The 16293-nt window shown below is 39.9% G+C and overlaps 2 protein-coding genes across 3 annotated transcripts in view; both read right to left on the reverse strand.

The window, feature by feature from the left end:
• Positions 1-901: 901 nt before the first annotated feature.
• On the reverse strand, positions 902-16041 carry scarb2a (scavenger receptor class B, member 2a). The gene is made up of 13 exons (XM_079686479.1): positions 15534-16041; positions 11436-11593; positions 11117-11264; positions 10594-10788; positions 9803-9894; positions 9143-9262; positions 8334-8512; positions 7082-7200; positions 6717-6790; positions 6546-6597; positions 6305-6457; positions 5054-5101; positions 902-4744 (listed from the first exon to the last, which is right to left on the reverse strand). Exons 1-13 carry the CDS (start codon positions 15654-15656, stop codon positions 4613-4615), a joined length of 1593 nt encoding a protein of 530 aa, XP_079542605.1. The 5' UTR covers positions 15657-16041; the 3' UTR covers positions 902-4612.
• LOC307042533 (coiled-coil domain-containing protein 158-like) overlaps positions 15724-16293 on the reverse strand; it is a 46315-nt gene continuing 45745 nt past the window's right edge. The window contains exon 24 of one of the 2 annotated variants that reach the window (XR_013809142.1): positions 15724-15862. The gene's annotated coding sequence lies outside the window, so the exon portion shown is untranslated. The remainder of the gene's footprint in view (positions 15863-16293) is intronic. The other variant, XR_013809143.1, reaches the window with a different exon arrangement.

The raw sequence follows: 16293 nt of genomic DNA on the forward strand, positions 1-16293 counted from the left end.
ATATGTATCTATTTATTTATTTACTTTACTAGCTAGGACCGGGAGGGGGGGAAAGGGAAAAATATTGACTATATAAATCTAAACTCATTGTGCCTGACTCAATTAAAAAAAGAAAATGTAAGACTGCAAACAAGTGTAAGCTAGCCTGGCTCTGTCCAAAGGTTTCCAAATGTCACAACCATCAGCACCTCTATGACTCGATGTTTAACTTGTTATCTCTTGTTTGCTTAACCTTTACAATCGCTGAAGTGTAAATACATCACATTGTGGTACCTGTTTTAGTGCAAGGATAAGCTAACCTACTCTAGCTTTACAGCATTGAAATGTGTACAACTTAATTTATCTAAATGTGTGTGTTGTGAGTTATATTTCTACTTATTAGAAGGTTCTTTCAAGCTTTTTCATTCCATCAAAAATGTTAATAGGTACACATTTAGATGTAGAAAATACACTATGTTGCTGATCTGAAACTCAGTGAATTACATAACTGTCAAAGTAACCTGATGGGATAGGCCTGATGATTGTTCATGTCTTAATTTGAAAGAGCAACTTTTAAGTTTGTGAATATTGTAATTGTATTTTTTTTATCTGGACTTGTAAAAATAACTTAAACAGGTAAAGTATTTAAAACCATGAAGCAAAAAGTTGTCTACTTTAACTTCTAGTTGAAGTCAAACCACATAAACTCAGATAGATGCTTTTGAAGGTTAAATATTTGAACGCTCTAAACTCAGTATTTACATTTCAATAAAGTATATTCAGTTGGAATTAAGCTCCAAAATAAGAAGTGAAGTTGCTTATAGTTTCCCCATTCATGTATTATCTTCCTCTGGGTTTATTACCACTAACTGGTTTATATATCTCTCGCCAACAGAAATACAAAAGACAGCAGAAAACAATGTGAACTTTGCATTTGATTGCAACTTTTATTTTTTTGCAAATACACTATAAATGTTTACAAAAGCACTGTAGAAACATCTGTGCAGTGTAAATTATCAAAACTAAAAATGGATATTACTTTAGATTCATTTTGCACCTCACATGACAAGGACTGTCCTATTCAGCAGCAAAACAAATGAGTATATCTCAAGAGGAAACGTCCGTTAGTGATTTCAGAACATGGGGAGGTGCGGTTTGTTACACCAAAGAGCAAATTAAGGAAAAATATAATAACGAAAGGATGGTATGGCACTAGTGCTCATCCCTGCAGGAGGGCTTCATTCATCTAGATAGTTTACACAGCATCAATGCTTTTACTTTACGCAGTCATCAAGATAATCAGCCTTCCAGTAAAAAAATCACTCCAGTTTGACAGAAATGGTGTTTACAGGTCCACAAACACAAATTTACTCATACAGGTTCAACACCCACATCTTAAACCATTCATGAACACTCTTACAGACATTGTACAGCTTCCAGTGTGAAATACTGGTTCATCTTTTTAGTTATTTCAGTGTGAAAAAATGTAAATGATCAAAAATGAAATGTTGGATATTACAGAAAAAAAACGACAACTAAATAACGCTTCAGAAACAAATACTGCTACACAACAAAAATCACAAATTTAGGGGAAAAACCAAATCAAATAATATACATAAATATTGTGTGGCCCCTTACAACATTTTTTATTTTACACAACTCTGTATTGCTTTGACTTACTTAATACTGAGATCTGCTCATGAAGAGCATTGATTACTTTTATTTGCTCTTGCACCAGGGGACAAAAAAAGCAATACCCATCAAACCAACTTGTGAAATTTCTCTCATTTTTTTTCCTTCTTGCCTTGTTGTAAAAAGGCACATACATACATGCGTTCACGCTCACACAACACTGCTGCAAATACTTCAATAAGTGGTGGCACAATTAAAAAAAGAACAAGGTAGGGGGTGGTTTTGTGGCACAACCGTTATCACAGAGGAGAGTAAACACGGTGTTGGGGAAGATCTATGGGTGTTATCTTTGGTCAAGCAGGGAAGAGCCAATAGGCTTGAAAGATTGGACTCAAAGGTCGGTGTTGTAGAAGTCAGACAGCGGAGGAGTGGTGGCTCAGGTGTGTGTTTAAACAGACACGCAACACTTGGGATTAAGGTCTCATAGGTTCAAGTTTTTGAAAGGTGGATAACGATTACTGTGAGTTTGCACAAGGCGGCGTTTGCTTGCATTTATGTGGAATACAAAAGGCCTTTAGTGAATCGATTCAACCTTAAAGGAATACTTTCGACCTCTCCACCAGTGTGATTATTTAACCCAGACTTCTGACACCAATCTTTACATGAAGAGGAGCGCCATTATGAGGCGCCTCCGGCGGATTGTTAAATTTACTACTACTACTATAATATAATGCTAAGAATACATGTGATATGATCATCTGCTAGAATAAGTGTGTTAAGTGTGATAGATTTACAAAAGTGTTGCTAGTGATAACTGTAACTGCTTATTCCAATAAATGGCAGCAAGCTTTGGGCTTTGTATCTTGTGCTCAGGTGTCAAAAAAGTGTTGGTCACACAGAAAGCCTTTAAAGAAAAAGCTTCTGCAGATCAACCTGAAACAATACGAGCACGTTTTGTACACGCATGTACAAATACAAGTCCATAGGTTATGGCATTTCTTTTTTTTTTAGCAGCAATAACTAATACAATAGTATATCAAAAGAAGACACTCCATGTGGTGGAAAGCAAGTAACACAGAGGCATGGATGTGCATTTAACATCCGTCCTAACCAATACTTACAAGGACAAAGAAACAAAATGTATTGAACATTTGGACCACCTTCATTGTAAAGAACAGGACAAAAAAAAAAAACAGTACAAATAAATTGAAATGTTTTGAACGTATGGACCACATTGTAATGAAAAGAAAAAAAGAAAACACAAGGAAATAATTGAAATGTATTGAAGTTAGGAACCACTTGGCTTGTAATGAATAGGACAAAAAACAACAATGAAAATACATAGGGCACAATTCCAGGCAAAGTGCAGGGAATTTTCCACGTTGACATTATTATGGCCTTAAATTCACTTCCCATTAACAACCACCGCTGTTGGGTTTGACGTGACAAGACGAGTGTGGCAGACAGAAAAACAACGACGCATGAAACATAAGACAAACAGTGATTCAAGTGCTGTGTGCTGCGTTTTGCCTGAATGCCTACAGCTCCTTGGCAAACTGAAAGACTGCACAGCGGCGAGTGGTGCCCAAGGCTCCCTCAAAACCCCCAATGATTCCACTTTTTTTGTTTAATAGTCACGGCACTTTGATAGTGTCTTTGACCAATCAGCTGTTAATATATATGGTAACAGGATGAAAAAAACCTGGTATCCTTGTGAGGACTGGTTTTAGCCATCCAAATTGTGCTTTCTCTAATAACAGTGTAGACTTGCAGGAGCGTGTCGACACCAGAGCAACGTTAGTGTCTTTCAGCACACCTAGAAGGACTGCCTACTGGATTTTGGTCAGAGGTATCTCAACATTTCCCCTTTTACATATTTACAATAACGAGATTTCCAGCTTATTTGAACACTGTATGAACATTAAGAACACACTGAACCATTATAAGGCAGAAAGCAGGTTCAAGTCTCCCTTTTAAGTTCTGTGGGTGTTTTTTCTCCTTTTTTGATTTGAATGTGTGACGAGTCCTAAAAACAAAAAGGCGCAATTTTATCAAGCTACTGGCAGGAGCCCTAATAAATTCACAGCTGAGTAGTCATCAGCTGACTACTTCTAACTAGTGTTCTGGAGGAGGGGGGGATGAAAATCACAAGTATTCCAGGTGTTACTACACCGTGCCTGCATCCAGAAAAATCGTTTCCCAGGACATTGCAAGATAAAAAGGTGCACACACACTTTTACTAACTGATACTGGAAGTGCGCTGCGTATGTGTGTGGGTGCACCAATTCCTCTTAGGACAAAAAGGCAAAAATGCTAGAAATGGTTCGGCTCAGTGTTTTTTCTTCTTTAAAAAAAGGATATGCTTAGCAAAACCATTTTATTTTCTGACCGCAGGAGCTAAGAGTTTCGTCTTAGCTTTTCCGATTACGGGGTCTTTCCTTTTAATCTTTCAGCTGCAAGTTTTCTCCTCTGACGTAAAGGAAAAGAGCGAGGATGAGACGCTGACAACAGCAATTGTTGTTCAGGTGAACAGTAAAACTCTCTCTGAGCGGTATCAGTCGGCAGAGTCTGTGTGCGTCAGCGTCACCTAAGCTACTGTGTTCCCACAGAAGAGTTATGGAAAAAAAGGCTTGTCCTGGCCCAGCCTCTTGCCTGGGTTCCCGTCATCATCTTTAAAAGGCCGACCAGGACGGAAACGAGGAATGAGAGTTTTTTAAGTTGCAGTACGGCAGGCGGCGAGGGCCATGCTCAGCAGGTAGAGAAGAGGAGGACAGACAGTCAGAGGGCTCAGTTTGAGGAGCAATGTCTTTGTTGTCTAACATTTACCGGGGCTTGTGTCCCACGCTATTCCTTTTTCCTCCCCAATCCCCCCACCCCTCACAAAAATAAGAGTAAATGAGCCTGCTGTTTATGCAAACCCACCACCCGTGGTAATGTAACACCCCTGTGCTGCTCCCTCAGCCCCCTTCCTAGGCTCCACACTTGGGGAGGGGATCCTTGATCAACACTTCTGGGCCTCCACTGGAGACATGGCAATGTAGGAGCCGTTCTTCATTGGCTGATTGGCGGGCATTTCTGACGGCTCGTCGGGTTTGTCGCTGACCTGGGTGTAGGCCGTGTCGTCTTTCACCGTCTGCGCAGGAGGACAGAAGGCGTGAGTACAAACTAGCGAAGTGGCAAGATGTCTAAATATTATTTTATGGACACAGACAACAATGACAAGAAATGCTTTTGAGTGAAATGGTCACATTAAACCACAAACATCTAAGTATTCACAAACACCACTGACAACTTTGATATAACTAAAAGAAGAAATACACTGTGAGGCGGTAACTCAACAGATAAGGAGTATCATGTCCCAAATTAATTTAAATTAAAACAACCAGAGATGATGGATAACAAATTAAGAAGAATAGCAAACAAGGCAAAAATTAAGACTTACAGCAAAAGAATGAAAAGCTTCAGTAAAATCAATACGTTTTACTTCATTCTAAAACAGAAAAGGGGAAAAAGGGGGGGGAGGTTACAGAAAATTTAAATTAGAACATGGTTAATACAACACTTCTTCACAGTGCAATTAAGCATGTTTTTAACATTTTCTCTTTCTTCTCTAAACTACTGACTAAACTGTTGCATGCTAAACAAATAGTCTGGGGAGATATTTCCTTTTTAATGAGATTGAGATGAGGAGATTGACACCGCTCACGTCTGTATGCTAACCATGATGCTACGGCTAGTTAGCTTAGCCCGAAAGCTTTGATCATTTTCTGCTATTTTCATGATTTTATAACAGTACCTTGTTCTTTTTCTTTATAATCTCATTATTCTTTTACACTTTGGCAATATTGTTCTTGTTGCGTTCATAGCAGAAAACTATATTTGATTGAAATGACTGGAAATAGAGGAAAAGGCTAGCAGGACTTTGCCTGTAATAATAAAATCCAGATAGGCCTACATGCACCTCTTTAACTTACTAATTAACCAGGTGGATCTTGTTTGTTAAAAAATCCAAGTACCAAATAGTTAAATTAACACTGTTTTAAGATAAAGACAAAACAGATCCTGGAGCATATTTATCAAACAGACATAACTGAAATCAATCTTCCCATCTGCCCCGCATTAACAAAAGTTAATATTTTACAAAATATCAAACTGCTCCCTTTCAGATGTAGCATACGACTCTCTGGACAGTGAATAACCTCAACTGCAGTAGTCTGAGGGCAGTGCCAGTCAGGGTTCAAATCAATAATCCTGCACTACCGGAGATAAGAGAGCTGAACATGTGCTGGACATTATTCTCAGTACGGCTTTAGCAGTTCAATGCACTTTGCTACTCTATATTGCAAAGCTAGCTCTTAGCTACACTGAACTGGAACTAAGATACAACGACTGTTAGAAAACATTCAACAAGGAAAAAAACAAACATTTATTTCAGAATTGTGGGGAAATTGTTCATGCTGGCTTTGCTGCACAGGAATCATGCAATGTGTTAGTTAACATGCTTTGGGGTTAAAACCTGCAGCAGCTCATTGAGGAAACCGTTAACCATGCTAAAACTGTTTACTGTGAGATATTACCACAGCCTTTTATCATTTATACTGTGAGCTAATGTCAGTGGGTAGCCTTTTCACTAACTGTGGATTAAATACTACATTTTACTCCACAGAAGCACAGGGGGAGAAGAAGCTCCTACCTTCTTCTGGCGGTTTCGACAGAACAAGACGACCAGCACCAGCAGCAGGATGATGCCCATGCCCACGATGAGCAAAGGAAAGTTTGACACCAGAGTCACAACCAGGAGGAGTGTCCTCATCTGGGATGCAGAATTATCATCGATGGTTGCAGTCTAGAATTGAGAGACATGATGATTATTGATTTGTGATTCAAAAATGATGAGCAGGATTCGTGTCGGACATTTGAATGAAAATTCTCACCTCATTGACGAACATGATGGGGAAAATGGTCTCATGGATCAACTTGGTTTTACTGAAATTGAAGAATAGAGACAAATGTCAGGGAGGACATTTGGCTCAACATGTGACCATAATGAGGACACAAGTGTGGCAACAGTGGACTCGGTCAGAGTTGGACAAAGATCGACTCACGGGAAGCCTGTGACTCTTTTCAGGATGATATTGAGCTGAGCTCTCTTGCAGGCACGGATGGGAACCCCTGAGGTCTATAACCAAAAGATAAAAAGCGTTATTTATTATTGGGCTTTTGAATGCATGTTTTGTCCTAAAATATGAGTCAAGTACTGGTGATGTGGAAATATATATATATATTTTTTTTTTTTAAAAAGGTAACTTGCTGGCCAAAAAAACACAAATAAAAGCAGAGCTAATTCTATGGCGACTCAAAATAACTATTGTAATTTAGATAAAAGGCAGTTAACGACCAACAAAGCCAGCCTCAACACAGATCGCTGCGCAGGGCTGTAATCAGTAGGGATATTAAATATTAGTCATACCGGTTGCAGGTCCAGATACGTCTCGTGCTCCTCCTTGTTGGGGTTAAGCCCTTCAACAGCATTGATGTACTTTGGGTCGGCTTGATAAAAGTGGGGAAAAGATACCACGATGGGAGCACCTTGAATAAAAACAAGAGACAAACATTAGTGAGGAACAACTCAAAGCCACAAGGCAGAAAAAACATTCAAGAAACATGAGATAAGATTAAATTAAATGGTAGATAGTGGTATAGTGCAACGATAGTTGGAGAATGTTTATAGTCCTAAGGAAAGGTAAGCTGGAAAAGTAAACACAAGATTGTGTTTCAGCACTAAAAACACAGTTTTTCCCTTAATTTAAAATGTTCACATTTTATCCATAATTTAACTGTTTAATTGGATTTTCTTTTAAGTTACATTTCCAAATAAAAAGGTCTTATTACTGTTTGCAAGCCTTGCCTACAATGAAAGGAATTAAGGTCCTGGTGCAGATATGTTTAAATCTTTATTTATGAATGTGTGGGCTAAAAGAACCAAAGTATATACTGCTGCTGAAGCTTAAATATAATTATTTTTTTGTACTAAACTGCTACAGAGGAGGTCATCAAATTAAATCACAAATTCAAATTGTGTTCAGTTGATGTACAAACTGTGAACGATAAAAAAGACAGAGATAATGATTTTAACCACAGAGGCAGTTTCAAAATGACACCCTTGCACATGACATGACAACAGGGCTCGGTCGTGATTGGCTCTCTGAAAGCATCACAACAATCCCTCCAATCAGACGCCTTTGCCTCATATGAAAATGAGATGACTACAGCCAATCAGTTTCAAGCACATACATCGATATATATAGTGATGTGTTTCTCGCAGTGGGTTTGTATGTGTTAGAACAAAATTACAGAAAAATAAGCATCCTAAATAAAGTGGCTGTAAAATAAACACACAACAGAGTTTTGTGGCTACAGTAGCATATCTGTGGGCACACTGTCCTCGTGTGTCAAGCCTAATCAGAGCAATCTCACTCCACTCAATGACCATTATAAATACCTCAATGGCCTGCAAACACAGACAGTATAGTTAATCATTGAACCGTGTATTGAGTGAAAATCAGGCATGCTCAAACAGTGGGAATGTCAGATACCAGACAGGGGACACGGCTGCTGACTGAAAGGAAATGTTTTGGGGGTAGAATAAGGAGGGGAAACGGGTAAATGGGTCAGACTCTCTGGCAACAGAGAGGGGTGTGAGAGGGGGGCAAGTCCCTTACCTTCGCGACAAACGCTGACTTTAAGCACCCCGGTGCCGAGACAGTCTCCAGCTGGCACACAGAAGCCCGCGTTGGCTGGGTTTTCCTTGGGGCTCATGAGAACATCGTTTGGGGGTGCAAAGCGGTACGCCTGGATGCCTTTCACCTCAACGTCTTTTACGTAGGCTAGATGGATAGACCTGAGGAAAGAAATAGATTGTTAAGATTGCGTTTATATGGCTTTTTAAGAATAAAATCAAGCACTTTCAAACTAAACTAAATATTTCCAGGATTTAGAAGCCTTTATCTTCACATTTAAATGCAATAACTAAAGAAAAGATGTCACCAATGTGTAATGTGACTTTTTACCAGCTGTTAATATTAACTTAAAATCTATGTTTTCATCATGGTCATTAAATGCTTAGCTAGCTCCAGTCCGCTCTGTGACATGGGTGAGACCCGGGGAGACAAACTACGGTATAGGATTTCTTTGTTGTAGATATTTGAAACGATTTGGGGTTTAAATTGGTAGATAAAACACATTATGAAATAGCTGTAATGTTCCTTTTATTCTTTAATCTTCTGGGCATCCGAAAATACGTAAATAATCATTAATCATTAATCATCCCTTCGAGTGTCTTGTCTTTCCCAAACGTGTTTTGAGTTCATCAACAGTCTTATCAGGTCGTAAAAACTACTACTCATGTCCTTATCAGTGTCTGTAAGCATATTTTAGATGACTCAAGTGCAATTTCCTGACTTGGGAGTTCTCGTCCGAGCTGCGCCCGGATTGCTTTGACCGTAAACAAAATGTATAACCACGTGCTTACCTGCAGAGATCAGCAGCAAAGATGTAGAGCAGCTCGTTCCTGTTGATCAGAGGGTGGAAGACTGCGCCGTCTGTACCATTGATCATGTTGCTCGAATTGGAAGACCACCACGACATCTCCCTATAAATTCAGAAAATGACTTGAGTACAACTATGAGGTATTTTTACATGACTATGTTAATCTCAGGCCATTTCATGATTCGACTCTGCTCTTTCAGATAAAACAAAGTACTTGTGCAACACTATATCTGCCGGTTATTGATAATTTATTTTGAGTTGGTCACAGCCAACACCCAAACAGATTAAGGTCATAACAAAGAAAATGCTCAATGCTTTGTTAGTTATTCTTTCACACCAAATGAATCGTCTCACTACATTTCCCCCCTTTAGAACATTATATGTATGACAGAGGCCACCATTCTGCACAATGATTACAGTAGCTTGTGATTTTTGGAAGTCAATTTTTTCTGCTAACATCTCTGTTTTGTTTTGTATAATTATAAACCCCCTCTGGACTTTCCAATACGGGTTGTGTAACTACTGTAGGTGAATGTGAATATCACGACTGGGAGGAAGTGGAAGCCCTGCGCCGACAAGACAAAGTATTTCCTATCATAAAGAAAGCAGGAAAAAGGAAAGATTCCGCATGACATGCAATTACCTGAGGCCGTTCCACGTGTCGATCTTGCCGTAATCCATGTAGTTCTGCTCGCCGGTGTGGAACACAAACTCTCCTTCATGGGTACCATTTTTCTGCAGAAAACAGGACGAGGTTCAGAGAAACAGCGCCAATGTATCTTATAGGACAAACGAAGGAATGTGAGATAACTACTGCTTTGTATTGTTTACCATAAGCAAGCCCATAGGACTAGACTACAACAATACATTTGTGGGTGTTTTCAAATCATAATTTTCTAATCTGCCACTTATTGCCTGAAATCGTTGATTTAGCATTTTGTCCATTACATTTAAAAATTGGGAAAATGCAAATGTTGTACTTATACTATCTACAATTGGACATCTTTAAAATTGCTTGGTCGTCCGACCAATAGCCAAAGTACTGTATACATTTGATGATAAATCTGGAAAAAAAGGATCCATCTTTCACATTTAAAAAGATGAAGGCTCTGAATCTCTGATTAAAAAAATGACTGAAACAATTGTTAAACTGTTTGTTTTTTTCTGATCAACTAACAACTAATTCATCAGCAAGTTCTAAAAATGCTTCACTCAGGGTCACAAGGCTGCTGATGTCACTGCCTGTGCTAAGTTGCAGACATTGCTCTATAAACAGGAAGTACAAGCATCTTCCATCAGCATTTGGCCAATATCACTTCTCGTACATGGCGTTGCCACAAGCACGCCTCATGTTTTAATAACCCCTAACAACCATCAAGCAATAACATCTAGCTTGCATCGGCAAATATATTCACGGGAGGAAGGGAAACATACCTTCCACATCAGCCCAAAATACTCGTCCACTTCTGGCTTGAGGGACTTGACCTTTGTGAGGACAGGGTCTTTGAAGCCCCACAGAACCTCGTGGACAGTGCGGGTCATGAACACCTCAACGCCCATGCTGTTCAAGTACATGGAAACCATAGTTCGCAGAAAGAAGGAGTAGGAGTTCAGCTCGTTCATGATGGCCTGAAGAAGAGAAAACAGAGTGGAAAGATTAGTCCGGTTTTCTGTCTTGCTCTCTGTTTTGCTATACGTCTTGTTTTGTGTGGAAAATCTCATGAATTAATGCTCTATTTAGATTCACTTGGTCTGAAATGAGTGACGTTTTAACCTGACAAAATGTCACAATAAATCTAAGAGGACCATGGCTTGGAATGTGTTAAAGGGACAATGTGAGAAAACAAAAAACATACATGCCAATCAAATGAGTCCAACTAAAAATCTAAGGGACATGATTACTAGCTGCTGCCAGTCCTAATAACACACATTATCCTCTCCAGACACAATGTCTTACCACAAACGGGATGTTGACAGTCCTGATAAGGTCGACCTCAGGGTTACCAGCTGACTTCTCAGGAACAAACACAAAGGTTTTGGGATTCAGTGCAAAGAGCTTGGTCCCGTTCTCCAGGAAAGTGACGTTCTCCCGCGGCCTGTACTCCCTGGTGTGGAAATGTCAGTTAGTCCAGATGTCTTATGTTTTGATGTCACACATTGGAAACAGAACGATCCCAGATGGATAATGCTAGATATCTTTCCTTAAACAGGGATTTTATTACAAACATGGAACCAGTGTCCATCACTGTTTATTACAGCTTCATTTCAAAACGTACCTGTAAGTGTACGGTCCGATCTGTTTTAAAGATGCCTTTCCGCCTGCCAAGAACACCTCAGGATTGGTGACATTGAAGAAGTAATACTCCATATAAACGGGTGGAGGGGGATTCTTCCATGACTCAAACATTTGACTCTTCTCTGTCAAAGTTATTTCCTGTAAACAAAAAAATACATATTTAGAGTGAGAATCAACAAAGAAAGTGTTGAGGAAAGAAAGGTTTTGAAAGTTCAAATTGTACACTTTGGGGAAACAACAATGTTTTATTCACAATTGGACACTTTCACAGCTCTTCACTGTTCTGATTGAGTGTCATCTGAGAGCACACATGGCACTTTCCTGCAAGGAGCTGGTGCTGAGCCAAAAAAAAACAGAGGGAAGTGGAGAAAAGTCCTTCATAGTTGCAAAAACAGAAAAACCTCAGGACAGGCAGAAATGTCTCGTTTTATGGTTTTTTTTGTCTACGCAAAGCCACCACAGAAAGTATACGATGGTTTCGATCCGAGTGGTGTCACAGATGTTTCAGCTGTGATCATGTGGGAAAAGAGTAACCAGTGAGTAACCTTGTATGACATAATCTGCCACAAGAGTAACATAAACTGTTAACATTCAGCTGTGAGAAAACAAGCCAACCTTAGTGTATAAAAGCTTCCAGTAAGTTAACTAAAGGCGTTTGACACTGAGAAAAAAAAGCATGCTTCTTCCGGGTGTATTTTTAAACTAGGGAAAGGATAACCCACTTCCTTTGTGTCTATTTAATGGTGAGTTCCTGAAAACCTTCCGCCACTGGGTACAGCGAGGTGCACACTCGAGACGCTATTCAGGGTTTTTTGCAATCGGTAGTTGCCGTTGAGAAAATATAGTTTAAGGTGTGGCTGGCACTTCCTGTTTGGCTTTCAACTTCAAACACGCTGTGCTCTAAAATATTGTTTGCAAGGTTATATTGTAACATCTTCTTTCCTAAAACAAAAAATACTCAAGAGCGGTTCAACCAAAAAAGGGAAAATGGGCACATTTTTCACAAATGATGAATTACAGCCTTCAACCTTACTAAATATGTTTGTGAAATAGTCCAACAATACTGAAAAAAATGCTCTTATTGATGTTCAAGAGCCAAAAATGATGTATTTGAATGTATTGTCTTGTTAAATAAACATGCCAAAGCCCAAAGATTTCCAGTTAAACAATGATATAAAAAGAAAAGCAAATCTTCAAATTGAAGAAGATAATTAAATCACTTGACTATTGCAGCACTGGAAGTGTTGCTATTCTGCATCCTAAGTGTTCTTTTTGTTGTTGTTGCTGTATTCTTATTCCAAATAATGACCACTTACAGATGTTGCATTGCACAATTTCAGATTCTACTCAGGACACTATGTCAGTTGTGTTAAAGCCCTAAATTATGAGCTAGAGCTGCGTCACAGTTGCACAACTACTTCTGAAGAAATAGAACTTGAGGTATTTAAAGAGTGAGATTCTCTTGAGTGGATCATATCATATTCGTCATCTTAATTCAAACCAGAAGGGAAACCAGGTAGTGCATGACCATCATATACATTCTGCGGGAGTCCTATAAAACATTATACCAAATAAGCAGAAATGACCAAATGTGTTCCCATTCAAATCTAAAAATGCAAACTGACACTTTTGAAACGCTTCCGTCTCGTCTGGCTTTCCCCTGCAGCACTCTGTCGGACTGTAGCTCACATGAATCCCTGTGTTTGTCCACCTTGAACAAAGGTCTTTCAAAAAGGCCTTCATCAGAGTCGGGCTATATAACCAATCATTTATCTCTTCGAAATAAATCCTTGATCTATCAAAACAGAAAAACAAGTTAAGGACAAAGTGGAGAGGTTTGTGGGTGTAATCAAAACACAGGGTTATTTATTCACTGATGGAAAGGTAAAATAAATAAGGACGACACATTAAACTAAGAGAACCAGCCCTTAGCCAAACAACTTCAGGCACAGTTTAGGTGTGACAAGATCCTGCTTTGAACCGCACATGGAAAAAAAACTCTAACATCCTTCTAGGTGCCTGTTTTGAATATTCAACATCCAAGTGTTGCGTCATTGCAACATTTTGAGCTAAACACACTGCGTTTATACCGGTATGACCTTGTTCTTGAACACTTTAAAGCTCAAATCAGTCATACTACCTTGAAAGGTCTGCTCTCCTACACAGGGGTGAGAGGAGTGTTATAATAAGCGGGTGTTTTTCTTTTAAGTTTCTGTGTCTTAGCAGAACAATTCGGGATAGGCCGAGCCTGGAACAACAACAAGGAACAACGAGGCTGCTCGCAGGCAGAAATCATGCCCCTGAGGCCATGAAGTCTGTCAAATTGCTTGCATGGCTTTAACACCGCCTCCCTCCGCACCCAGCTCAGAAACACAGAGTCTGTATCCTGGAGGTAACTTGTCCTGAACAACTAAGCTACATCAGTATCACAGAGAGGATTAGCTATGCTGTCATTTCATGTAATCGCCGGCCACATCAGAACTATGTCCCCCGTTGATGAACTTTGAATAACTCATTTAATTTGGGTCCCCCGGGTCGCTGCCGTGATACAGAATCAGACACAAATGAGCCCCCGACCTAGGGGGGGGGGGGGGGGGGGTGGGAGTTGTTTTTGAATCCCCAACTTGGAAAAATAGTGCCTGGAGCTTTTCTGATGAGCTTGTTTCTACTTAATAAGTTTGCGTGGGGGTTACATAGAGACACAGAGTATCCAAAAATTGGATTTATGTTACTTAGATGAATGCAAGGTATTTTTAAAGGGTAGATGGCACAGAGCATCCAACAATGTGATTTATGTTACTTAGAGGAATGCAAGGTATTTTGAAAGGGTGGATGGCATAGGGTGTCAGCTGCCAAGCCACCCCATCACCCCTACACGCCCTAAACTGAGGCACCAGTACCCAGAACTGTAGACACGAAACCAATTTAGGACCAGCTGAGTTCGGAAAGAAGTGTTAAACCCTACTTTACTACGAAATGTCAACCGGAATGGTAAATCGTTAGTTCAATAAGGAATCCTATGTGTTGGGTTAATGATTTACAGTTTGTCTCAAGAAAGGAAAGAGATCACAAGATGGATTTGTGAGGCAGTAAAGACTAGCAATAGACCAGTATTGCATTTCTTTTTTACACACACTAGGAAACATCAGAAGGACACACATTATTTTGCCCTTGAATCACCATGTATCCGTGTTTAAAGAAATAACACATGCAAATGAAAGCAGATTTGTTTTGGGTTAATACAAGTTGAACAGAGATGGGTGCCTGGCAGTCAGGGACTGTCCACTCACACAAGCTCCCTTCCCCCATTATGGCAGAGCCGGCCCACCTCCCCCTACCACCTTCTCCCTCCTTGCTGAGATTTCTTCTACTACTACTACTACTACTACTACTACTACTACCGGTAACACTACACAGTTAAGTCAACCATCATGCAGAAATGTGTCACCCTGCCATGCGAGCAGCACTGGGCAGATTACCTGAAAGCTCCTAGCAGAGAAAACATATCGAGCATTTTATCTAGACTCTCTTCCATTCAATAGTTGAATCCTGTGATGAGTTGTCAGAACATATAAAAGCTGCAGATCATTACAATAATGTGAAAGGAGATTGTTTTAAAGTAAATGTCCATAGATGGGGGTAAGGTCATGATGAACTCATATATTTGAGTCACACCTTCTTAATTCCCCTTGTGGGAGTTGTATGGGATTTATACCTGAAGCGAAGCATTTCTTTAATTGCAAGCTTGAACAAAACACAGAAGCTGCACAAGATGCAATATGACTTACGTTGCTTGGCTTAGGTGGCTGAAGAGAAAGCCTTTAAGTTCATCTCGCTGAGCTGCAGAATTCAGCAAAATATAATACACCACTAATGTAAACAGCTTAAATAAAAAATATTTGAAACTGCATGATCTTGTGACAGATAGGCTGTGATCAGTGAGTGGCTGAATGCGCAGTATTGCCCACTGCAGATTAAATGCTTTAACATTCAAAACCCTGACATATGGGAGGAGAAGTGAGAAAGAAGGGGAAAACATAGAGAACCATTGGCGATTTTAAAACTGATGCAAACTCACCTTTTTTAAACGGCTGTGTATCATTGTTTGGAAGACTTGAGCCACGACCAGGGCGATTCCCACTATCAGGAGGTGAGCGCACACGATACCGGTGGCGTAAATGGCACAGGATCTCCGAGTCATGATGCCGGGCGGATGTGTTGTCGTCTGAGGGGTGGATAGAAACTTCACTGAAGTCGATGAGAACTTCCCAAAAAAAGATATATAAAAATTCGACCAAGAGATAGTGATGTGTAGGACCGTGGGACCTCGGATCCGCCGTCTCCGGAGTACCAGATGGGGATTAAACTTCTCTCTTCTCCGCCCGGTGGAGTACTCTTCCCGGTGCGCTGTAGGGTAGAAAAAATGTCAAAAACGTTATCAAAATCTGAGATAACACTTGAACCCAGAGAGAGAGGGCAGACTAAGCTGCTCGGAGGCGGTGGTGAAATGAAACAGCAGCTCTCAGCACATCGTAGAAGAGCGAGCTGTCCTCCTCCTCCCCTTTCTCTACATTAATGAGCCCAGTGAGGCGAACAGCGTCGCTTTGGAGAAGCTGCATGGGCGGTGTGTGTGTGTGTGTGTGTAAAAAAGAGAAATGCAGTGATGGTGCTTTGCCTACATGGCTGATGTCACTATAAAAAAACACATAAATCAACTACATTATTTTCCCTATTTTATTTGTTGGCGTCTTTATATGCACACAATGTTTTGATTCATAACAAATGTTACGCTTGTTTTTTGTACTGTTGTGATGTAATTTCAAAGTTACTGTATTAAG

The sequence above is a fragment of the Notothenia rossii genome, assembly GCF_949606895.1.
Source record: "Notothenia rossii genome assembly, chromosome: 6".
Lineage (NCBI taxonomy): Eukaryota > Metazoa > Chordata > Actinopteri > Perciformes > Nototheniidae > Notothenia > Notothenia rossii.